General features: G+C 45.0%; 1 protein-coding gene across 1 annotated transcript in view; it reads left to right on the top strand.

Moving 5' to 3' along the window:
- Positions 1 to 361: 361 nt before the first annotated feature.
- LOC311104089 (uncharacterized protein) overlaps positions 362 to 25,547 on the top strand; it is a 30,901-nt gene continuing 5,715 nt past the window's right edge. Inside the window, exons 1-11 of the mRNA XM_084145752.1 lie at positions 362 to 374; positions 17,938 to 17,984; positions 18,457 to 18,528; positions 18,640 to 18,687; positions 18,882 to 19,013; positions 19,129 to 19,246; positions 19,380 to 19,397; positions 19,511 to 19,546; positions 24,669 to 24,719; positions 24,830 to 24,928; positions 25,113 to 25,136. Coding sequence (XP_084001878.1) covers positions 17,943 to 17,984; positions 18,457 to 18,528; positions 18,640 to 18,687; positions 18,882 to 19,013; positions 19,129 to 19,246; positions 19,380 to 19,397; positions 19,511 to 19,546; positions 24,669 to 24,719; positions 24,830 to 24,928; positions 25,113 to 25,136 — 640 coding nt within the window. The 5' untranslated portion in view covers positions 362 to 374; positions 17,938 to 17,942. The remainder of the gene's footprint in view (positions 375 to 17,937; positions 17,985 to 18,456; positions 18,529 to 18,639; positions 18,688 to 18,881; positions 19,014 to 19,128; positions 19,247 to 19,379; positions 19,398 to 19,510; positions 19,547 to 24,668; positions 24,720 to 24,829; positions 24,929 to 25,112; positions 25,137 to 25,547) is intronic.

Below are 25,547 nucleotides of genomic sequence, written 5' to 3'. Positions count from 1 at the left end.
TTCTGCGGATGGCATTTAAGCAGGCGTCTTTTGCCTATTTTTTTCACTAGTTGATTTATTTGCGGGAAAGTTAGAAATGTCTACGTCGGTTTATAACAATGGATTAGAACGCCAATAGCATAATATTCCGTCCGCGATATGTGAATGTAGCCTAGTGGAGCTATAATGGGTCGGTGAGGTTTCAGTGCAGACCGTCTGGGGGACATAAGTCCCTAGAATGTCCAAGTGGGACAGGGACCTTTTAATTGATATTTAGGGGGAAGAGTAGGAGGACCGTGGGCGGCCGCTTAGGCTACAAGACCGCTGTAGTCCTACAAAAGTGAAAGTAATGTCAAAATGCGCACTTGTACGACGTCCAGAGCAGACACAAAAAGGTAAGGTGTTGCTGATTTTCGATCTAATTCTGTTTTGCCATGACAATATCTTTGTAATTCAATTGGTTATAGTCTAGGTAATAATAACATTTTACACATAGCCTAAATGTAATAGCCTATTATACCAGGGGTAGGCATTTAGGCAACTAGATTCAGACGCAGGCCGATTTTTGTTGGAGCAGATGATCGGAGCTGGAACATAATTATAATAATTTGTAGGTAGGCCTACACTGCAAATTGACCACAACTAAGCCCAAAAAGAGAACAATAATGTCATACCTTTATTACATTGAGACACCTTCACGTCTATTTTTATTCGTGCGAATACTTGGGAACAGATGTCCAAAATAAACTCATTTTAGCTGAAATCCTGGTGATTGTCTTTTTGGGGTAAAAAAAAAAAAAAAAAAAAAAAAATTCACTGTTTTAGCCTGCGGGTCGCCTGTTTTTTTTGGTGTGAAAATGTTGCTTTATATAGCGAATGTGCCCACTCTGGGATAGGCACATGCACTCTAGCCAACAGCTATCAGATACAGTGCCGGTACATCAGGGATGGGCAATTGGCCGCATGCCCCTCCCTTTCGTAGGCCCGCAGACCAATGTCACAATAAAATAAATAAAAATGTAACTCAATTTACATTTAGAATAATAGAATACACAAGGTGCAATTTCGAAATTTGGTTGTGAATCAGCAGTCACTCAATTAACATATCGAAGTAAACTTGGAGTCACGCGATGATATGGATTGTGTTACCCCACTAAGACTGGGAAACCATACCGTTTTATTTGGCACAGATTCAATAAATTATGAACTTCACAGGGTGGTGAAAGTGTATGGTGATGAGTTTGATGCTCCTTTCCAATATCTATTACTTATTCTGGTGACATGATGATCGACGCTTGACTGCTGTTAGACGAATACAAATATTCTCTATCTTAACCATAATACATTCATAATGTGGACCAGCCTATCCAGCCACTGGCACACCACGTGCTTTCAACATGGAAATGTGGATTTCAACATTTATTCACCTACTCAAAACGAAAGCCAACAGTTATTTTGTAATTTCGGTAGTATCAAATATGAAAACTATACTCTATTAATCAACTACATTTTGAGAACAAATAGGCTGTGTTCGATAGGATCAATACCGTAATGTAGTCTATCATGGGTAAATTGTGACTGACTGACTGATCTACAAATAATAATGAGTGGTTATTTATGATGCAAGGTTAATTGTAGATCAGTCAGTCGGCAGTCGCCTGCACTCTAGGCTGCAATGTCAAACAAGCCCATGGTGGCGTTGAGGAGGAGAAGTCTACTGTGTCCAGAAGCGAATTCACCATTCATTTTCTATATTCAGGCTTCACTCAAACATCGTTTTAAGCTTTGTTTTACTATTGACAGTTAAAGCTGATATCGGGATTGTATATTGATTTGTTCTCAAATATATGTCATTTGATTTATTCGTTTCAGTCTCTGAATTGTTTAATCAAACTTTTGCCACCAGCTCCTGATATCGGGCATAAAAATTAGCCCAGTGCGCATGTGCGCCCTCCTGGCACGGGCGCACATGCGCACTAGGCCTGAGCTAGTTTTCGAGAGAAAATAGCAACGAAGGTTACATATGTAACCACGGTTATGTGAGCTATTGGATCACTCCAATATGGTATCCTTCCGCGCGGCAGGATACATTCCGAGTAAGAATTTCAGATTAGTCCGGGTAGTGCTGCGGCTGACACCCTTAAATAGCTGCCGCCGCACTACTTCCACCTCGTGTCCTTTACGAGGTGCCGTAGATCACCGACAAAGAGGATTGGAGTAATCCAATAGCTCACATAACTGTGGTTACATACGTAACCTTCGTTATGTAGCACTATATTGGATCACTCCAATATGGTATCACAATACCAGATTAATTGGTGAACTAGGTAAGGGCCAGACGGAGAGCAAAGTCCCGTAGGACTGAGCTCAGGGCAGTCATAGTTGTTATGTCCCTCTGTCCCCACTCAGGGAAGCGGAGGCAACACCCAGCACAGCCGTTCCGACCTCATTGGCGGGGGCAACAATGACTCTATAGTACCTACGATGTAGCTACTCCTCTAGTAGAATGCGCCACTACAACAGACGGCAGAGGCCGGCTGGCCAGCCGATATGCTGTAGTAATAGTGTCCACAATCCAATGTGAGAGCATTTGTATTGATAGACTCTGGCCCAGAACTCTCTCACCATAGCAAACAAATAGCCAATCAGACTGTCGTATTGCCTGTGTCTTTGTAATGTAAGTGTCCAAGGCCCTGACCCAGACAGAGCACACTTGGGGAAACAACACCCAGATCACCCGCAGCCGTGGGAGGAGCATATGGGGACAAATGTAAGGTCCGGTTCACATGTCTGTCAAACAGGGCATTCGGCAAGAATGAAGGGTTAAGACGGAGGGTGACACTCCTCTTGACTGCACCATTCTGAAAAAAAAACATTCAGTGCTCACTGAAAAGTCATGAAGTTCATACCCTCTTAGTGGAGGTAATAGCCAACAGGAATGCCACCTTCATGGATAGGTGCTTCAAAGTCATCGACTCTAGGGGCTCGAGGGCGGCTTAGCAAACGCTGACAGCACCACGTCAACGTTCCAGTTTTGGGCCATTGCTGGACACAGATGTCGAACTCCCTTCATAAACTTGGAGAGCAATGGATAGCCAGCCATGGGTCTCTCTTGGCTTTCGTTATGGCATGTCGAGATAGCGGCTAAATGCACTCTCAATGTGAATGCCGCTCGGCCCGCATCGAGCAGTGACTGTGAAAACCGTTAAACTGTTTGCACATATGGCTCTCAAACCAGGTACAGAATATGCTCCACCACATTTGATATGATGCATTGGTGGAAGAAACCATGGCGCTCCGCAACATGTTCACCACATTGTCCTGCAGGCCTAGACTGGTCCACTAACGCCTTTCAGAGGCCAAGCCAGAAGCTGGAGGCACTCTAACACCGACATGGCTCGTCCGAGCCAGAAACAGTTGAGGATTTTGTTACTCTCACCTGAGGTAGAAGTGCCCTCATGAGAGTCGAGTCTATGTACATCCCGAGGTAGATCACCTTCGGTGAGGGGGTCAGGTGACTCTTCTCCTCGTTTAGGGTGAGGCCCAGAACTCAAATGTGGTTCAAGAGGGTCCTCATGTCCGTTGTGGCCTGTTCTCTAGATGGGGCAGACTATCCAATTGTCCAGTTAAGGCAGTTACTCCTCCAGTAGAATGTGCCACCACAGCAAAAGGCAAAGGCCAGCGGCCCAGCCGAAATGCTGCAGTAACAGTGTCCACCATGCAATGTGAGAGTCTGGTCGGATAGACCCTGGCCCAAAACTCTCTCACCATAGTTAACGAAAATTGATAAAGCTTTCGTATTGCCTGTGTCTGTGAAAAGCCCCTATTTCACCCACAACAGTGAGAGGGGCGTGTATGGATAACTGTAATGGCCGGTTAACGTGACTGTCAGACAGAACCCTTGGCCAGAATGAGGGGTTTGGATGTACAGTACCAGTCAAAAGTTTGGACACACCTACTCATTCAAGGGTTTTTCTTTATTTTTACTATTTTGTACATTGTAGAATAATAGTGAAAACATCAAAACTATGAAATAACACATATGTCTTGTGAGTGATTGTTTCATTGTGAGAGCGAGTAGCTCGGTTGAGCTTCTCTTCCATTTGTTATTTCCAAGGTGGAATAATTCCCTTGTGATAGTTTCGTTTTGACGCTGGGTGCGTTTGATATATGTAAACGGAATAAACTCTGGACTTCTGTGTTTTACCTCCTGTGTCTGACTCCTTCATTCACACCTCGTCACAGAATCACTCACCTGCTGAATGGAGTCAGCAGGAGAAGACCGCATGCCTGGAGTTGTGGCAAGGGCCCAGGAGCATTCCTCGATGTTGGCCAGCTTGGGGGAAGCGATGGATCGGGTTCTTCAGGTAGTAGAACGCCTGGAGAGGAGAGGATCCGATCTATCGAGACCAGCTGGTCAACCGGATCCAGCCACCTACACCCCAGCCCCTGGAGGGATCCAGATATCCCGGCCACCGGCGTTTGATGGAACGGCAGCGCGATGTAAGGGATTTCTGCTCCAACTAGAGTTGTATTTCTCCAGCATCAGGCCGGCGCCACTGGACCGGGAGAAGGTATCCGTCCTCATTTCCTGCCTTTGTGGGAGAGCCCTGGAGTGGGCCAACGCGGTGTGGAACGAGGGAGGTGCCGCGTTGGAGGACTACGGGGAGTTTGCTCGCCTCTTTCGGGCCGTTTTCGATCACCCGCCTGAGGGTCGAGAGGTGGGCGAACGACTGGTCCATCTGAGGCAGGGGACGAGGACCGCACAGGACTACGCGCTGGAGTTCCGGACGCTGGCAGCGGGGTCCGGGTGGAACGAGCGGGCCCTGATCGACCATTTCCAGTGCCGCCTAAGGGAGTCTCCTGCTTACCCTGTAGTCTTAGGTATTCCGTGGTTAGCCCTTCACAACCCCAATTTTTCATGGCTGCAGAGGGGTGGTCGCGTGAGTTTCCGGGTCGGTGTCTGGTGCAACCACGGTGGAAAGTCCAGACGGTACCCTCACCGTGCGCATTCACCCCGAATACCATGATCTGGCACTCGCGTTTTCCAAGACGCAAGCAACTTAATTACCACCTCATCGGGAGGGGGATTGCGCGATAAACCTTCGGGTAGACGCTGTACCTCTCAGGAGTCATGTGTATCCCCTGTCGCAGGCTGAAACAAAGGCTATGGAAACATACGTCACCGAGTCCCTGAGCCAGGGGTATATACGTCCCTCCACTTCACCTGCTTCCTCGAGTTTCTTCTTTGTGAAGAAGAAACATGGCGGTTTATGCCTGTGCATTGATTATCGACCACTGAATAAGGTGACGGTACGATTTAGTTATCCCCTCATTCCTTCAGTGATTGAGTCAATGCATGGGCCCCGTTTTTTCACCAAATTAGAGTTCAGGAGTGCCTACAACCTGGTGCGTATTCGGGAAGGGGATGAGTGGAAAACAGCATTCAGCACAAACTCGGGGCTTTATGAATACCTGGTGATGCCCTACGGTTTGATGAATGCTCAATCCTTTTTCCAGTCCTTTGTGAACGAGGTGTTTCGGGACATGCTTGGTCGCAGTGTGGTGGTCTACATCGATGACATCCTGGTGTATTCCGCTACGCGCACCGAGCATGTGTCCCTGGTTCGCAAGGTACTGGTCCGACTGCTGGAGAATGATCTTTATGCCAAGGCAGAGAAGTGTGAGTTTTTCCAGCAGTCAATCTCCTTCCTCGGATACCGCATTACTACCACAGGTGTGGAGATGGAGGGAGATCGCATTTCAGCCGTGCGTAATTGGCCATCTCCAACCACGGTGAAGGAGGTGCAGCGCTTCCTTGGCTTTGCCAACTACTATCTGAGGTTTATTCAGGGCTTTGGCAAGGTCGCAGCTCCCATTACCTCCTTGTTGAAGGGTGGGCCGTCCCGACTCCGCTGGTCTGCTGAGGCTGATTTGGCCTTCAGTAGTGTCACACCCTGGTGCTGGGACTCTTTATTGTTGATCCAGGGTGTGTGCAGTCTATGTGTTTATGTTCTATGTTGGGTGTCTAGGTTGTTGTTTTCTAGGTTTGTTCAATGACTCCCAATCGGAGGTAACGAGTGTCAGCTGTCGGCTCGTTATCTCTGATTGGGAGCCATATTTATTTCTGTATGTTTTCCTGTGGGGTTTGTGGGTTTTTGTTTCCTGGTTACATGTTCCGTATGTCAGTGTTTTGTAACTTGAGAACTTCACGTATCGTCTTTTGTTTTTGTTTTCGTGAGTACGTTTATTAATAAATCATGTTCACTCGCAACGCTGCGCTTTGGTCCGCTTCCTCTATTAACGACGACCGTGACAGAAAAACCCACCACAAGAGGACCAAGCGGCGTAACAAGCGGCAACAGGACCTACCTACGCAGGATTTATGGGAGCCTCCTAAGGACTTTTGGACATGGGAGGAGATACGGGCTGGAAAGGGTCCTTGGGCACAACCGGAGGAGTACCACCGCCCTCGTGAAGAGCTGGAGGCAGCTGCAGCCGAGAGGAGGTGGTATGAGGAGGCAGCGCGGAGTCGAGGCTGGAAGCCCGTGGTTACTCCCCAAAAATTTCTTGGGGGGGGGCTAAAAGGGAGTGTGGCGAAGTCAGGTAGGAGACCTGCGCCTACTCCCTGGACTGACCGTGGAGAGCGGGAGTACGGGCAGACACCATGTTACGCAGTAGAGCGCATGGTGTCTCCTGTACGCAGGCATAGCCCGGTGCGGTACATTCCAGCTCCTCGTATCGGCCGGGCTAGATTGAGTGTTGAGCCGGATGTCATGAGGCCGGCCCCACGCAGCAGGCCACCAGTGCGTCTCCTCGGGCCGGCTTACATGGCACCAGCCCTACGTATGGTTTCCCCGGTTCGCCTACATAGCCCGGTGCGGGTTATTCCTCCTTCCCGTACTGGTCGGGCGACGGGGAGCATACAACCAGGTAGGGTTGGGCAGGCTCAGTGCTCAAGGGAGCCAGTACGCCTGCACGGTCCGGTATTTCCGGCGCCACCTCCCCGCACCAGCCCAGTACCACCAGTGCCTACACCACGCACCGAGCCTCCTGTGTGTTCCCAGAGTCCTGTGCGTCCTGTTGCTGCTCCCCGCACTAGCCCTGAGATGCGTGTCCTCAGCCCGGGACCACCAGTTCCGGCACCACGCACTAGGACTTATGTGCGTCCCCAGGGTCCTGCATGCCCTGTTGCTGCTCCCCGCACTAGCCCTGAGATGCGTGTCCTCAGCCCGGGACCACCAGTTCCGGCACCACGCACTAGGACTTATGTGCGTCCCCAGGGTCCTGCATGCCCTGTTGCTTCTCCCCGCACTAGCCCTGAGATGCGTGTTCTCAGCCCGGTACCTCCAGTTCCGGCACCACGCATCAGGCCTACGGTGCGCCTCAGACGGCCAGAGTCTGCCGTCTGCCCAACGGCGCCTGAACTGCCCGTCTGCCCAACGGCGCCTGAACTGCCCGTCTGCCCAACGGCGCCTGAACTGCCCGTCTGCCCAACGGCGTCTGAACTGCCCGTCTGCCCAACGGCGCCTGAACTGCCCGTCTGCCCAACGCCGTCTGAACTGTCCGTCTGCCAAGCGCTGCATAAGCCGCCCGTCTGCCATGAGCCTTCAGAGCCGTCCGCCAGACCGGAGCCGCGAGAGCCTTCCGCCAGACAGGATCAGCCAGAGCCTTCCGCCAGACAGGATCAGCCAGAGCCTTCCGCCAGACAGGATCAGCCAGAGCCTTCCGCCAGACAGGATCAGCCAGAGCCTTCCGCCAGACAGGATCAGCCAGAGCCTTCCGCCAGACAGGATCAGCCAGAGCCTTCCGCCAGACAGGATCAGCCAGAGCCTTCCGCCAGACAGGATCAGCCAGAGCCTTCCGCCAGACAGGATCAGCCAGAGCCTTCCGCCAGACAGGATCAGCCAGAGCCGTCCAGCCGGGATCCGCCAGAGCCGTCCAGCCGGGATCCGCCAGAGCCGTCCAGCCGGGATCCGCCAGAGCCGTCCAGCCGGGATCCGCCAGAGCCGTCCAGCCGGGATCCGCCAGAGCCGACCAGCCGGGATTCGCCATTCAGCCTGGTACTGCCCCTTAGTCCGGTACTGCCCCTTAGTCCGGTACTGCCCCTTAGTCCGGTGCTGCCCCTTAGTCCGGTGCTGCCTCTTAGTCAGGTGCTGCCCCTTAAACCGGTGGGGGTCATTTGGAGGAGGCTACATAAGCGGGAAGTGACTATGGTGGGGTGGTGGTCTAGGCCGGAGCCAGAACCGCCACCGAGGAGGTATGCCCGCCCAGCCCTCCCCTGTTTGGGGGTTTTGAGGCGCGGTCGCAGTCCGCGCCTTTAGGGGGGGGTACTGTCACACCCTGGTGCTGGGACTCTTTATTGTTGATCCAGGGTGTGTGCAGTCTATGTGTTTATGTTCTATGTTGGGTGTCTAGGTTGTTGTTTTCTAGGTTTGTTCAATGACTCCCAATCGGAGGTAACGAGTGTCAGCTGTCGGCTCGTTATCTCTGATTGGGAGCCATATTTATTTATGTATGTTTTCCTGTGGGGTTTGTGGGTTTTTGTTTCCTGGTTACATGTTCCGTATGTCAGTGTTTTGTAACTTGAGAACTTCACGTATCGTCTTTTGTTTTTGTTTTCGTGAGTACGTTTATTAATAAATCATGTTCACTCGCAACGCTGCGCTTTGGTCCGCTTCCTCTATTAACGACGACCGTGACAAGTAGATTGCGGGGTCTGTTCACCTCAGCCCCGGTACTGGCTCACCTCGAGGTGGATGCGTCCGAGGTAGGGATAGGCGCTGTCTAATCCCAACGCTCAGGCACACCACCCAAGCTCCGCCCCTGTGCTTTCTTTTAGAAAAGCTCAGCTCGGCGGAGCAGAACTACGGCGTTGGTGATCGAGGGCTGCTGGCTGTTGTCCGAGCATTGACGGTGTGGAGGCATTGGCTCGAAACACCCTTTCCTTGTCTGGACAGACCACCGTAACTTGGAGTACATTCGAGCAGCAAGGAGGCTGAATCCTCGCCAGGCCAGGTGGGCCCTCTTCTTCACCCGGTTTGATTTCACACTCTCTTACATTCCGGGTACGAAGAACGTGAAGGCAGACGCACTGTCTCGGCTGTATGACACAGAGGAGAGGCCCAGAGAAAACACCCCCATACTCCCGGCCTCATGCATTGTGGCGCCGGTAGTATGGGTGATGGACGCGGATATAGCGCAGGCATTACGCACAGATCCATCTCCACCGCAGTGTCCAGCTGGGCTGCAGTACGTGCCTGCGCTTATCCGTGATCATCTGATCTACTGGGCACACATGTCACCCTCCTCTGGTCATCCAGGTATCGGTCGTACAATGCGCTGCCTGACCGAGAAGTACTGGTGGCCTACCTTGGCTAAGGACGTGAAGGTGTATGTTTCCTCCTGCTCAGTGTGCGCCCAGAGTAAGGCACCTAGGCAGCTACAACCTTTACCAGTTCCACAACGACCATGGTCTCACCTTTAGTATTGATTTTCTTACTGATCTTCCCCTCTCCCAAGGTAACACCACTATCCTGGTCGTTGTGGATCACTTTTAAAAGTCCTGCCGACTCCTCCTCTGCCCGGTCTCCCCACGGCCCTACAAACTGCGGAGGCTCTGTTTACTCACGCCTTCCAGCACTACGGGGTACCAGAGGATATCGTGTCCGACCGAGGTCCCCAGTTCACGTCTAGAGTCTGGAAGGCGTTCATGGAACGTCTGGGGGTCTCGGTCAGCCTGACCTCTGGATTTCACCCCGAGAGTAATGGGCAGGTGGAAAGGGTGAATCAAGATGTGGGTAGGTTCCTGCGGACCTACTGTCAGGACCGGCCGGGGGAGTGGTCGGTGTTCCTGCCATGAGCAGAATACGCTCAGAACTCTCTCAGACACTCCTCCACTAACCTAACACCCCTCCAATGTGTTTTGGGTTACCAACCGGTCCTGGCACCGTGGCACCAGAGCCAGACCGAGGCTCCTGCGGTGGATGACTGGTTTCGGCTCGCGGAGGAGACTTGGGACGCTGCCCACGTTCGCCTCCAGCGCGCTGTGCGTCGTCAGAAGGCGAACGCTGACCGCCACCGCAGGGAGGCCCTGGTTTTCATACCGGGGGATCAGGTCTGGCTCTCGACCCGGAATCTACCCCTCCGCCTGCCCTGCCGGAAGCTGAGCCTGCGGTTTGTGGGGCCGTTTAAAGTCCTGAGGAGGATAAACGAGGTTACATACAGGTTGTTACTCCCCCCTGATTACCGTATTAACCCCTCGTTTCATGTGTCTCTCCTCAGGCCGGTAGTAGCTGGTCCGCTCCAGGAGTCTGAGGTGCGGGAGGTTCCTCCACCTCCTCTGGACATCGAGGGGGCCCCAGCGTACTCGGTCCGTTCCATACTGGATTCGAGGCGTCGGGTGGGGGCCCTTCAGTATCTCATGGAGTGTGAGGGGTACGGTCCAGAGGAACGGTGCTGGGTCCCAAGAAGGGACATTCTCGATCCCTCCCTGTTGAGGGATTTCCACCGTTGCCATCCGACTCGCCCTGCTCCGCATCCTCCTGGCCGTCCCCGAGGCCGGGGTCGGCGCACTGCTGGAGCCGGGCGTCAAGGGGGGTACTGTCATGACTTCCGCCGAGGCTGCCTACCCTCCTTGTTCGGACAGGTTTCGGCGTTCGTCATCACCGGCTTACTAACTACTGCCGATCCCATTCTCATCACTCCACTTGTCATGTCTTGTCTTGTCAATCACACACACCTGGTGCTCATTCCCCTAATTAGTATGTGTATAAGTGTTCCCTCTGTTCCCCTTGTCTTTGTGAGTGATTGTTTCATTGTGAGAGTGAGTAGCTCGGTTGAGCTTCTCTTCCATTTGTTATTTCTAAGGTGGAATAATTCCCTTGTGATAGTTTTGTTTTGACGCTGGGTGCGTTTGATATACAGTCGTATGAAAAAGTTTGGGCACCCCTGACAATTTCCATGATTTCCATTTATAAATAATTGGGTGTTTGGATGAGCAATTTCATTTTGATCTATCAAATAACTGATGGACACAGTAATATTTTAGTAGTGAAATGAGGTTTATTGGATTAACAGAAAATGTGCAATATGCATCAAAACTAAATTAGACAGGTGCATAAATTTGGGTACCCCAACAGACAAATCACATCAATATTTAGTAGAGCCTCCTTTGGCTAAAATAACAGCCTCTAGACGCTTCCTATAGCCTCTAATGAGTGTCTGGATTCTGGATGAAGGTATTTTGGACCATTCCTCCTTACAAAACATCTCCACTTCAGTTAGGTTTGATGGTTGCCGAGCATGGACAGCCCGCTTCAAATCATCCCACAGATTCTCAATGATATTCAGGTCTGGGGACTGGGATGGCCATTCCAGAACATTGTACTTGTTCCTCTGCATAAATGGCCGGGTAGATTTTGAGCAGTGTTTTGGGTCGTTGTCTTGTTGAAATATCCAGCCCCGGCGTAACTTCAACTTTGTGACTGATTCTTCAACATTATTCCCAAGAATCTGCTGATATTGAGTGGAATCCATGCGACCCTCAACTTTAACAAGATTCCCAGTACTGGCACTGGCCACACAGCCCCACAGCATGATGGAACCCCCACCAAATTTTACTGTGGGTAGCAAGTGTTTTTCTTGGAACGCTGTGTTCTTTTGCCGCCATGCATAACGCCCCTTGTTATGACCAAATAACTCAATTTTTGTTTCATCAGTCCACAGCACCTTATTCCAAAATGAAGCTGGCTTGTCCAAAAAAAGCATTTGCATACCTCAAGCGACTCTGTTTGTGGCGTGTGTGCAGAAAAGGCTTCTTCCGCATCACTCTCCCGTACAGCTTCTCCTTGTGCAAAGTGTGCTGAATTGTTGAACGATGCACAGTGACACCATCTGCAGCAAGATTATGTTGTAGGTCTTTGGAGGTGGTCTGTGGGCTGTTTTTGACCGTTCTCACCATCCTTCGCCTTTGCCTCTCCGATATTTTACTTGGCCTGCCACTTCTGGCCTTAATAAGAACTGTGCCTGTGGTCTTCCATTTCCTCACTATGTTCCTCACAGTGGACACTGACAGCTTACATCTCAGCGATAGCTTTTTGTAGCCTTCCCCTAAACCATAATGTTGAACAATCTTTGTTTTCAGGTCATTTGAGAGTTGTTTTGAGGCCCCCATGTTGCCACTCTTCAGAGGAGAGTCAAAGAGAACAACAACTAGCAATTGGCCACCTTAAATACCTTTTCTCATGATTGGATGCACTTGTCTATGAAGTTCAAGGCTTAAAGAGCTCACCAAACCAATTGTGTGTTCCAATTAATCAGTGCTACATAACTCTACAGAGCGCAATGACTACAATGAATGGCTATATTACTTCTGGACAGTAAGGGTCCACAGAGCCTCTCCTCACCAAATATTTTTTATAACTAAACCAAGATAGACCACAGCCTGTCGTTTCCAATGGGAACAAGTGAGTCATAGTGGGCAAAACAAGCAAGGAGCTGGGCAGAGCCAAGCACGAACTAGCGAGATCCTATTGGCCCGTTCTAGCACGTATCTGCATATTTCCGTTACGGATGCCTACTCTGAAGTGTGCGTGTGCAATAACTCAATTCGCCTTTGCACTCCTTCTAAACAACGCAATTTTTTAAAACTTTGGCAAAGGGTAAAGTGTACAAAATGTAGTCCAATCTGTTCATAACATATTCTAGTTTTGGAAACAGAAAACTGTATTGAGATCAAATGATTCATCGATGAGGACATTTGCAGAATGTCGGCCAAAATGGATCTCCTTTCATCTTCTCCCTTTGCCAGCCACGGCTTCCTCGCCCTAACATATTTAGTGAGTGGAAATGCCAAGCGGATGCATCACATTTATACATCCTGTGAAATATCTGTCTCATTGTTCGATCTGTGTCCTCACCGCTCTATTGTGCATTGACCAAAACCCACCATGAATTCAACAGGGATTATCACCAATCCGTGAAGTGTGTTGATTAGATGTTTACAAGTAGTTGCCATTTTGTGATGTAGGCTTCTTTACATTAAATAAGGAGAAGAGCATCAGCTAAGAATAGGAAAACAAACTGTATCAGCCAGGGCCTTTCTGATGTTGCACACTTTTGAAAAGCACCCTGATATGTACAATACATTTTGCACCATGAGTAGAATTGTATCTTCCAGACTTAGGGTCTATACTACTGTTGTCTGTTGTCATTCTGTGTAACACAATTAGAGCAGTAACTTGTGTAAACCTCACAGGAGGTTGGTGGCACCTTAATTGGGGAGGACGGGCTCGTGGTAATGGCTGGAGCGGAATGGGTAGAATAGTATCAAATACATCAAACACATAGTTTGATGCCATTCCCTTCACTCCGTTCCAGCCGTTATTGTGAGCCGTCCTCCCCTCAGCAGCTTCCACTGGTAAACCTTTGTCCATGTAAAAACTGTTATGCAATTTTTTTTATATTAAAGTCAAGAACAGTTGAAATGTAAATGTATTGCATCACAAAATAGATGTACAAGCCAAAAAAGTATTAATAAGCAAATAAAAGGCTTCTGGAAACACAAATTCGATATACCGGTACAATAAACAAAAAAAGGCACTGTTGGAACAGGCTTTGATGCTTTTAACTTCTTAAGAACTTTCATCCCCTTACTCATTGGACCTCCCACTGCCCCCCTTGCGGTCAGGTGCATATTTCAGGAAGGTTGACGTCGCCTGTAGTATTTCTGCCTCTGTAGCCTTTAATTCGCCAAGACTCACACCTGCTGTAAAGGGGGAAAACAAATATTAGCTAGAGAAGGTATTCAAATGTCATGTAAAATGTCATAATTTGGACTCCACTGTACCTATAATGACGCTGCAAAGGTTGGAGTCCTCAACGGCCCTCTTCCCTTTGTTTCCTTTCATATTCATCGTTGACATGAGGCCGTTTGTCAGGGTTCTTTATAGAACACAAAATATGTACTTTACAAGCAATACACCATGATCTAATTTAAAAGTGAAACAAATATGGTAATTATTTACTGGTGCATTGCTCCCTTCACCTGGTCTGGGATGCCTTTCAACCCCAGCTTTGTGATCTGAGATATCTGTGCATTACAATGCATTACAAATGTACAGGATTGTTTCATCCAGTAGATGGCAATATAATGTCATTTAACTCATACCAAGGAAACTTTTTCGAAAATCATTCTCCATAAGCTGCTCTTCCATCTTTGAATGTATATATTTTTCTCATGGTTTGTTTACTTTTTTCCATATTATGTCTATCTCTGATAAACTACCCAGGAAAGGGCAGAAAATAGCCCATATTAATATATGTAGCCTTAGAAATAAGGTTCAGGAAATAAATAACTTGCTAACATCAGATAACATTCATACAGTTGAAGTCGGAAGTTTAGTCAAATACATTTGAACTCAGTTTTTCACAATTCCTGACATTTAATCCTTGTAAAAATTCCATGTCTTAGGTCAGTTAGGAACACCACTTTATTTTAAGAATGTGAAATGTCAGAATAATAGTAGAGAGAATTATTTATTTCAGCTTTTATTTATTTAATCACGTTCCCAGTGGGTCAGAAGTTTACATACACTCAATTAGTATTTGGTAGCGTTGCCTTTAAATTGTTTAACTTGGGTCAAATGTTTCGGATAGCCTTCCACAAGCTTCCCACAATAAGTTGGGTGAATTTTGGCCCATTCCTCCTGACAGAGCTGGTGTAACTGAGTCAGGTTAGTAGGCCTCCTTGCTCGCACACGCTTTTTCAGTTCTGCCCACACATTTTCTATAGGATTGAGGTCAGGGCTTTGTGATGGCCACTTCAATACCTTGACTTTGTTGTCCTTAAGCCATTTTGCCACAACTTTGGAAGTATGCTTGGGGTCATTGTCCATTTGGAAGACCCATTTGCGACCAAGCTTTAACTTCCTGACTGATGTCTTGAGGTGTTGCTTCAATATATCCACATAATTTTCCTTCCTCATGATGCCATCTATTTTGTGACGTGCACAAGTCCCTCCTGCAGCAAAGCACCCCCACAGCATGATGCTGCCACCACTGTGCTTCACGGTTGGGATGGTGTTCTTCGGCTTGCAAGCTACCCCCTTTTTCCTCCAAACATAACGATGGTCATTATGGCCAAACAGTTCTATTTTTGTTTCATCAGACCAGAGGACATTTCTCCAAAAAGTATGATCTTTGTCCACATGTGTAGTTGCAAACCGTATCTTCTTATTAGTTGTTGTTAGTTGTTATTAGTCCCATCCTTCAACTCCATTCAACACCACCCATCTATCTCTTAACACCATCCATATAGGATTTCTATTTGCCATATATTTTTCAACTGTACTGTGATGTTTTACAAAAGTTCTGAACCTTTCTATTCTCATTGTTTCTACAGATTGTAAATTGAAAATAAACATTTTTGCTAAAAGTATTATTATATTATTGATCGATTGACTATGACTTTTCAGATCACCCAGTAATGCTATCTGCAAGGTTAGCTCCAGGTAAATATTGCAATCCTTTAGTCATTCCTGGACCTGTGTCCAAAAACAAGCTACAAATGGACAGTACCAAAACAAATGATCTAATGATTCTGTCTCTTCGCAGCAAAATCTGCAGAGCTGGGAAGATTGTATTCCCCATATAAATAACGTTCTATTGGTAGCAAGAATTTTATATAATAATTTCAATTGAAAGATTCTAAGTTTTGAATCCGGCGTCGTTTTGCGTATCAGTTCATAAACACTATGCCGTGGGATTGGTACGTCAAAAATCTCTTCCCAACTATTTTGCAATCTATATGGGACGGCTGTCAATCCTTTGGTCCTTAAATGAAACTGGTATACTTTTTTATTTATCACAGTTTTCTTTAACCAATTATGTTCTTTAATGCAAGGCCGACAGACAAGTTCCGTACTTTCTCCCCCTTCCACTTTCCTCTTCCATTTTTGCGGTAAGGCTGCAATTATTTGGTTTTCATTTTGGGTAGAGCAGACATTTCCATATGTTTTTGTTAGCTGCATGTGCGACATAACTCCACCAGTCCTACCGATGATATCATTTACGAAGATTATACCTTTTTTAAACATTTTTTTTGTCAATTAGTATATTTCAGTTTAACCACAATATTTGTTGCATTATTTGTTCTGTCGTTTCTGGAGGATTAAATTGAAATTGCAACCAACTTTCTATGGCTTGTTTTAGAAATAGTGATATTTGCGTACTATTGGTTGTACAGATGAATGTGGTACCTTCAGGCATTTGGAAATTGCTCCCAAGGATGAACCAGACTTGTGGAGGTCTACAATATTTTTCTGAGGTCTTGGCTGATTTATTTTGATTTTCCCATGATGTCAAGCAAAGAGGCACTGAGTTTGAAGGTAGGCCTTGAAATACATCCACAGGTATACCTCCAATTGACTCAAATGATTTCAATTAGCCTATCAGAAGCTTCTAAAGACATGACATCATTTTCTGGAATTTTCCAAGCTGTTTAAAGGCACAATCAACTTAGTGTATGTAAACTTCTGACCCACTGGAATTGTGATACAGTGAAATAATCTGTCTGTAAACAATTGTTGGAAAAATTACTTGTGTCATGCACAAAGAATATGTCCTAACCGACTTGCCAAAACTATCGTTTAACAAGAAATTTGTGGAGTGGTTGAAAAACAAGTTTTAATGACTCCAACCTAAGTGTATGTAAACGTCCGACTTCAACTGTACATTGTACACTGTAAATGTATCACCATAGACACTCAACAAAGTGTACCAGCAGCTGTTTGGCATAATCAAGGTAATCACTGGGCACAGACGTCAGTTCAACGTCTAGTTTGGATTCACATTTGGTTGAGTTGTCAACTATTGGGAATTCAATGTGAAATCAACAACAAATTTCACCAAGTCATTGGATTTAGGTTAAAAGTTGGGTGAAAAAAATAGGAAATGCCCTTACGGTGATGACTTTTTGCAAATCCAATGAGGTTTCCATGTTGATTCAACCCCCTAGGTGACACAGGCCCATTTAATGACCTTTGACCCTTGATTTACCTTGGTGACCTTTTTCAGGGCCTTTCTTCTCTCTGACCCCTTGACCCTTTATCTTTGTTGTTCCATGAACTCGAGAACATTGCCTTTGAAAGGTGCTTAGCTGAAAAGCATAATGGGATAGAATCCTGGCCTTAGTCCAGTCCACACTCAGTCAATAAATGCTTATGGCAAGGTATCACAATGGTTGAGAGGTGTGTAGGCTATACACTTGGGTAGAGCATGTGTGTTGCAACTGTCACCAAAGCTGTTCCCTTGAGTGAGGACTAAGTGTAAAATATTATATTTACCAACCAATGGATCTCTTAGTTTAACTTCATATACATTACTTTCCCCTCTCTTGAGTAAAACAGGTCATAACATAATTCAATTGATTTGACAAGGAATAACCAAGTGCCTTGTGACAGTGATGTACACTATATGATCCTGAGTTTGGTCTTCAAAACAACTTTGTCATGCATGAATACACATTATGTTCAGTTGGTAGGATATGAACTGCTTGGTTACGCATTAAAAGTGAGATAAATCCATGCCTACTGTTATGCCACTAGTAGGCCTATCCTACTTCCTGAAATATCAAGAAATATCTACAGTATGTGATAATGACCAATGCAACATATGAAATGTGCCTAACAGTATAGACAATCACACTGATGACACACAGTCAGGCAGTCACAAAAAATTGTCTGTCATTAATGTTTCTGTCAGGATAAACCAGTACTTTCCCCTCTAACTAAACGTTGAGGAAGTTTTGCAGGGAGAATTGTCAGCGTGGTATTTTCCCTTATCTTAAAGTTGAGGAAGGAAGAATATTTCTCTCATCTTAAAGTTGAAGGAATAATATTTATTTCTCACTTTCTCTCTCTCTCTTTCTGCCCACGGGAAATCCTGATGGTTATCAAGGCAACATGACAAGTGGCTTGGCATGGATCATCAGAGCCTGTCTGTTTGTGAGTTCTAGAATCTATGTTGCCTCATCTCTCACTGACAGTTGTCAGAGCACTGACAGTCAAACCTGTAGCTGGAGATATCAGTACACATCTGGGTTTCGCTCAAATGTTATCATATAAAACAGTGGGCCATGACTCTTTGATACTCTGAATTGACTTGAAAAGGTTTGACCTCAACCCTTATACACATACAGGTCCTTCTACTTATGTGCATGTTGTTTAGCTAAATATGAATGAAACAAAGTTTGAATTCTATGTGATGTGGTTGTAGTGTAATCACATATAATTGTTTCAGTAACAACATAAATTAGGTATTCATTATTATGTAATTATTATTTAACCATGCACATTGCACTATTCAGGTTTATAACAGATAAATAGTAGACTCGACTGATTCTCTCCTTTCCTTTCCTCTCCTCGACTGATTCTCTCCTTCCATCCTCTACGCTCTCTCTCTCCTCTCCCTCCTCAGCAGGTGTGCCTGTGGAGAGCCTGTCTGTGTGAAGAGCCTGACTGCATGTATAACGAATATTTGACAGAAATGGTAAATTATAGTCACTAGTTACTCATCACAATGTTTCTCACTTTTTGGTGCATTTTCATACCTGATATGATGTTGAACCTTTAAGTAAATGGTTGCCTTTCTACCTTAAAGGTGGAAAGTCTGCCAAAGGACTATTTGTTCAAAGTGAACAAAAGTGAGGTATGGGTTCCATTCCATTTCTGTACATTCTATCTGTAAAGCCTGACTCCTAACTTCTGTAAATTGAACTTGAATCCATTGACATACATGCAAAATGTTATGAAAAGGTCCATTTTATGCAAGTTTATTTCAAGCTATGATTTGGCCCTAAAGGATTAGCAACTTAATTTCTGTCAATTCCACGTTTATTACAGGAAACGGTTGAAAGAGTTCAAAAAGCCCTTAGCAGGTTCTATGGGGAGAACTGTAAGAAGGACTTCAAATGCGAAGATTACAACAATTACAATTCTGCAGTGTGTTACTTACTGGGATGTCTGGATGGGAAGGTAGGTCTATGTCTGTGTGTGTGTGTGCACATGCATGTGCATTGGTTCTACTGTGTGTGTGTGTGTGTTCCTCCAGTACTGAGCCTCTCCTCTTCTTCCTCCTACCCTATAACAGGAACCTAAGTGTGTCTCTAATGTCACATACAGTCTAGGTGAGGTGGAGTTGATCAGTTTGAAAGGCTTCACGTGTCTGGTTAAAGATGCGTTCAATCACAATTCATTACAAGATAAAGGTATGTTTAAAATGCCTTTGCTTCCATGACCTCTAGTGCACAAAATAATTTTAATACATAAAGTACATCTTGAATGTATGTTGTATATTGCCAACTCATCTCCCTTACTATATGCTCTGTGTTGTTTTTACAGCATGTGATGCTGTTTTTGGTAAGCATTTGTGTGTGTGTGCGTGTGTGTGTGTGTGTGTGTGTGTGAAATATGCTTATTAACAATAACTAGTAGTTTTAACCCATTGTTATTCATTCTCTTTTTCTCTCTAGTTGATGCAGTGAGATGCCAAAAAGCAACTACACTTGGTAAGTGTGTGTGGTAACACTTTATTTGGATTGTCCATCTAAGGATGCTCTACAGATGATCAATAACATTTAAACTAACTATCTACTAATCCTAACCCTTATCCTAAACCTAAACGTAACACTTACCTGCTAGCCCTAGCCCTAACTCTAACCTTAACCCTGATTCTAAATCTTACCCTAACCTTAGCAAGCAGTTGTTTGGTAGTGACTACCCCATTATTCCTTATCACTTATTAACCATCATTTATTTATTTATTTGATGACTTTATTATTTCATTCCAAGTCATCATCTCATCTCTATAGAGCTGCTGCCTATGCTGTCTGATAAAATCACAATTTTAAAAAGTTCTTTAAAGTAAATAAGATTTTTATGATTGCATGTATTTTGAGGAAGAGATACCTCGCAAAGCTACTGCTTTCTATCCCTCTCACACGTTCTCTTCTCTCCATCTGTTTGTAGTTAATGACCACGTTTTCTATGTTAAACTATGTAGAATATTGGCCTGTTGGAAACTACAACTCCATACTACATCGCACAGCTCGGGCTTGATCTGATTTATCTCTACAGAAACTGAGCATCGAGCTCACAGAAAAATACCTGAATGAAATGGAATGGAATTCAAATAATTGAACCGACATCGGTCAACGACTTTTGTATTTCAAAAGTGAAACGTTGTTTCCGAGTGTAATGTAGACAGTAGGTGGTACATTTAATATAACAAAAAAACATGGAACGATAAAACATAGGAATAGCGTCTTAAAATGAAACACAGAAACAATACTGCCTGGGGAAAGAACCTAAGGGAGTGCCAGATAAAGGGGAGGTAATGAGTGAGGTAATGGAGTCCAGGTGTGCCTCATGATGAAGCGCCGGTGTGCGTAATGATTAATGCCAGGTGCGCGTAATGATGGTTACCAGGACCGGTGGTTAGTAAACCGGCGACGTCGAACGCCGGAGGGGAGGAGCGAGAGTAGACGTGACACCGACGTCGGACAGGCAGACAGTAGGGTGTCCAATCAAAAATGCATCTTTTGACAAATGTTAATTGTGTAGATACTCCTCTAAGAAAACCAATGGTCCAAACATGTCTATATCATAATCCGTTCAAAAGTTATTGGAGTTTTTACCCTTGTAGGATGGTCAAAATAATTCAATGGAGTGGTAAAAAATCAGGAAAATAGCATCGTGGTATCCAATTGGTAGTTACAGTCTTGTCCCATCGCTGCGACTCCCGTACGGACACGGGAGAGGTGAAGGTCAAGAGTCATGTGGCCTCCGAAACACAACCGAGCTGAGCCACACTGCTTCTTGACACAGTGCCCGCTTAACCCAGAAGCCAGCCGCACCAATGTGCCGGAGGAAACACCTGGTGACTGAGTCAGCGTGCACTGCGCCTGGCCTGCCACAGGAGTTGCTAGTGCACGATGGGACATGAACATCCCTGCCGGCCAAATCCTCCCCTACCCTGGACGGCGCTGGGCCAATTGTGCGCCGCTCCATGGGTCTCCCATGGCTGCGACAGAGCCTGGACTTGAACCAGGATCTCTAGTGGCACAGTGATGCAGTGCCTTAGACCACTGCGCCACTCGGGAGGCCCCGCTCTTTGAGAATTAAGGCAAACTGACATGCTCACTGTTAAACTCGTCACCTTTCTTCTCAAATCCGGAGGACATAAAACAATATCGAGGTAAGGTATACACTACCAGTCAAGAGTTTGGACACACCTACTCATTCAAGGGTTTTTCATTATTTTTACTATGTAAATGTAATTGTAGAATAATAGCGAAGACATCAAAATTATGAAATAACAGATGGAATCATGTAGTAACCAAAAAAGTGTTCAACAAATCAAAATATATTTTATATTTGAGATTCTTCATCCCTAACCATCTCAATTGGGTTGAGGTCGGGGGATTGTGGAGGCCAGGTCATCTGATGCAGCACTCCATTACTCTCCTTCTTGGTAAAATAGCCCTTACACAGCCTGGAGGTGTGTTGGGTCATTGTCCTGTTGAAAAACAAATGATAGTCCCACTAAGCCCAAACCAGATGGGATGGTTAAGTGTCCCTTGAATTCTAAATAAATTACAGACACTGTCACCAGCAAAGCACCCCCACAACATCACACCTCCTCCTCCATGCTTTACGGTGGGAAATACACATGCAGAGATCATCCGTTCACCCACACCGCATCTCACAAAAACACAGCGGATGGAACCAAAAATCTCCAATTTGGACTCCAGAACATAGGACAGATTTCCACCGGTCTAATGTCCATTGCTCGTGTTTCTTGGCCCAAGCAGGTCTCTTCTTATTATTGGTGTCCTTTAGTAGTGGTTTCTTTGCAGCAATTCGACTATGAAGGCCTGATTCACACAGTCCCCTCTGAATAGTTGATGTTGGGATGGCAAGATCTCAAATAAGCAAAAAGAAATGACAGTCCATCATTACTTTAAGACATGAAGTTCATTAGAATTACCAGCCTCAGAAATTGCAGCCCAAATAAATGCTTCAGAGTGTGCAATTTCTGAGGCTGGTAATTCTAATGAACTTCATGTCTTAAAGTAATGATGGACTGTCATTTATTTTTGCTTATTTGAGCTGTTCTTGCCATAATATGGACTTGGTCTTTTACCAAATAGGGCTATCTTCTGTATACCCCCCCTACCTTGTCACAACACAACTGATTGGCTCAAACGCATTAAGAAGGAAAGAAATTCCACAAATTAACTTTTAAGAAGGCACACCTGTTAATTGAAATGCATTCCAGGTGACTACCTCATGAAGCTGGTTGAGAGAATACCAAGAGTGTGCAAAGCTGTCATCAAGGCAAAGGGTGGCTATTTGAAGAATCTCAAATATAAATACATTTTTATTTGTTTAACACTTTTTTGGTTACTACATGATTTCGTATGTGTTATTTCATAGTTTTGATGTCTTCACTATTATTCTACAATGTAGAAAATAGTAAAAATAAAGAAAAACCCTTGAATGAGTAGGTGTGTCCAAACTTTTGACTGGTACTGTAAATTACATGTAGTATTTTCATCTTTTAGTATATGCTTTTCGTATTAATGGGAAATCCCTATTATTTTTTGAAGTTTCCTTACAAAAAGAAGCTCTGTGAAGTGTAAACGGTGTCAGCTCATGTTAATTTTACTCTTTGCGACCCGCCAAAACAACTTCCTCAAAAGTTGTTGCGAGAAAGCGGTACCACTGTGTCAACAGAGCTCAATGCTTATTATCGGATGTATTAGGTTACGAAATCCAACTTTTGGGATATCATTTTAATGATATGTTAGAGAAAGACCCCATTGAACGATTCAGAACCTGTAGAATCATATTTGTCTTTGTAAAATATATTTTATAATATTAGGAATTGAAATTTCATCACCAAGGCGCGTTTTCACCCACTCTAGGCAAAGTGGTTGGACACCCTACAGACAGCAGATTTATACAAACAATTAATGTTGGGAATAAAATGCTAGGCAAGAATCATTAGGAAATAATGTGTTAATAAATTATTTCTTATAACATTGGTCGCGTGGCATGGATAGAATGTTGGTCGCATGTGTGTTTGTCCTTTAGTCCAGGCCTTTGGAATACAAGTGTGAATCCTTAGGCCGGTGTCACGGTTTCGGCCGAGGCTGCTCCTTCTCCTTGTTCGGGCAGGCTTCGGCGGTCGTCATCTCCGGAGTACTAGCTGCCACCGTTCTATGTTTCTATGTTTGATTAGTTTTGTCTGATTGTTACACCTGTTCATTGTTAAGTGTTCATTATGCGTCCTATTTAGTTCTCTTGTGTTTGGTCAGGTGTTGTGTGTAATTGTTCGATGTCACGTGTAGTAGTTGGTTCGCTGTTCTGTGCTCTCTGTATTTCGTTTTGTTTGAGAGAGTCCTGCACGTTGTGCGCATTTACTTTGGTTCTTACCAGTGTGCGTATGTTTCGCCTGTGGCCTGTTGCCGTGTTTGGCTTGTATTTTCGGACTTCACTAAAGACATCTGTTTCGAATCTCTGTGTGTCCTGCGTGTGATTCCACGTTACCTCTACACTCAACCCTGACAGCCGGGCTAAGAACAATGCAGTGTGAAAAGGCCTATAGATTACATAAAAGTGTGTGTGTGCCGCACTACAACTGAGGCAAACAATGTTGTTTTTCCCACATTATTTGGCAGCGTTAGTCTGTCCAGGGTGCCCTTTCCATGATGACCAGGGGCTACACATTATCAAAGGACTGTATTGTTAGCCATCATGACATCCTTATACTGTCACATATCTCTCTCTTGTTCTCTCTCTCTCTCTCTCTCTCTCTCTCTCTCTCTCTCTCTCTCTCTCTCTCTCTCTCTCTCTCTCTCTCTCTCTCTCTCTCTCTCTCTCTCTCTCTCGTTAGTTAGTTACAGTATGCTCTTGGGTGGGCTGAGAATTCTTCACCACTTTCGTGGCCAGAAAGCCGCCACTATGTGTGTGTACTGTCATTGTGTGTGTGTAGCCGCTGTGTGTGTGTACGGAAGCAATGGGTGTGGAATCTGTGTGTGTCTGATCCAATCTCAGTCTCAGTCTCAAAGGGATCAATGATTAGTGAATAATTCTGTTAACTACACTGAACAAAAATATAAATGCAACATGTAAAGTGTTGGTTTCATGAGCTGAAATAAAATGTGCAGTTTTGTCACACAACACAATGCCACAGATGTCTCAAGTTTTGAGGGAGCGTGCAATTGACATGCTGACTGCAGGAATGTCCACCAGAGCTGTTGCCAGAGAATTGAATATTCATTTCTCTACCATAAACCGCTTCCAATGTCGTTTTAGAGAATTTGGCAGTACGTCCGACCGGCCTCACAACCGCAGACCACGTGTATGGTGTCGTGTGGGGTTATGGTATGGGCAGGCATAAGCTACGGACAACGAACACAATTGCATTTTATCAATGGCAATTAGAATGCACAAAAATACCATGACGACCAGTCATGTGAAATCTATAGATTAGGGCCTAATGAATTTATTTCAATTGACTGATTTGCTCATATGAACTGTAACTCATTAAATTCAATGAAGTTGTTGCATGTTGCGTTTATATTTTTGTTCAGTATACATACCTTTTTCTTTACATCTTTTTAGATACAAAAACTACAACAATATATACAACCAAGTTACACACCATAAATTACAGTAAGCATCTCTATAAATTTTGTCATACAATGATGTAACTTCTTTATTCAAAATCTTGATAAAATAATATTTTAGGTGAAAGTCAATATTTTTTCTGACATTTATTTTAGAAACATCATCGATCCCACCCAAAACGTCAACATCAACAGTAACAACAACAACACAACCACCATCATCATCATTAACATCGTCAACAATATCAAACAGCGGTAACATGGGTTGATGTTTCCTTAATCCTTTAATGATCATAAGAGCTCAGTTAGTGAGAAAAATGTCTGATATTGTGCCAGCCAAGTTAAAACCTCCTCTTACCTCTTCTCAGATGTTGAATCCAAATGAATAATGTGGCGCGTCATGACATGACATTATATTATCTCTTTCCTTTTTCTCTAGATTCACAAGAGAAGCGATTACAAAGTAAGTGTTTTAGCTTTGTTTATAGATACGCTACATGACCAAAAGTATGTGGACACCTGCTCGTTGAACATCCCCCTTTGCTGCTATGGAACATTGCTGTGGGGACTTGCTTCCATTCAGCCTCATACTTTTGTACGTATATATAGTGTAGATATATATATATATATACTATAGATAGATACAATAGATAGAATCATTAGGAAATAATGTGTTAATAAATTATTTCTTATAACATTGGTCGCGCGGCAGAGATAGAATGTTGGTCGCATGTGTGTTTGTCCTTTAGTCCAGACCTTTGGAATACCAATGTGAATCCTTAGCGTTAGTCTGTCCAGGGTGCCCTTTCCATGATGACCAGGGGCTACACATTATCAAAGGACTGTATTGTTAGTCATCATTACATCCTTATAC

This window comes from Coregonus lavaretus (assembly GCF_964263955.1).
Source record: "Coregonus lavaretus genome assembly, chromosome: 28".
Classification (NCBI taxonomy): Eukaryota; Metazoa; Chordata; class Actinopteri; order Salmoniformes; family Salmonidae; genus Coregonus; species Coregonus lavaretus.
Note: the sequence above shows the minus strand (reverse complement) of the source record. Positions and strands in the feature narration are given on the sequence as shown.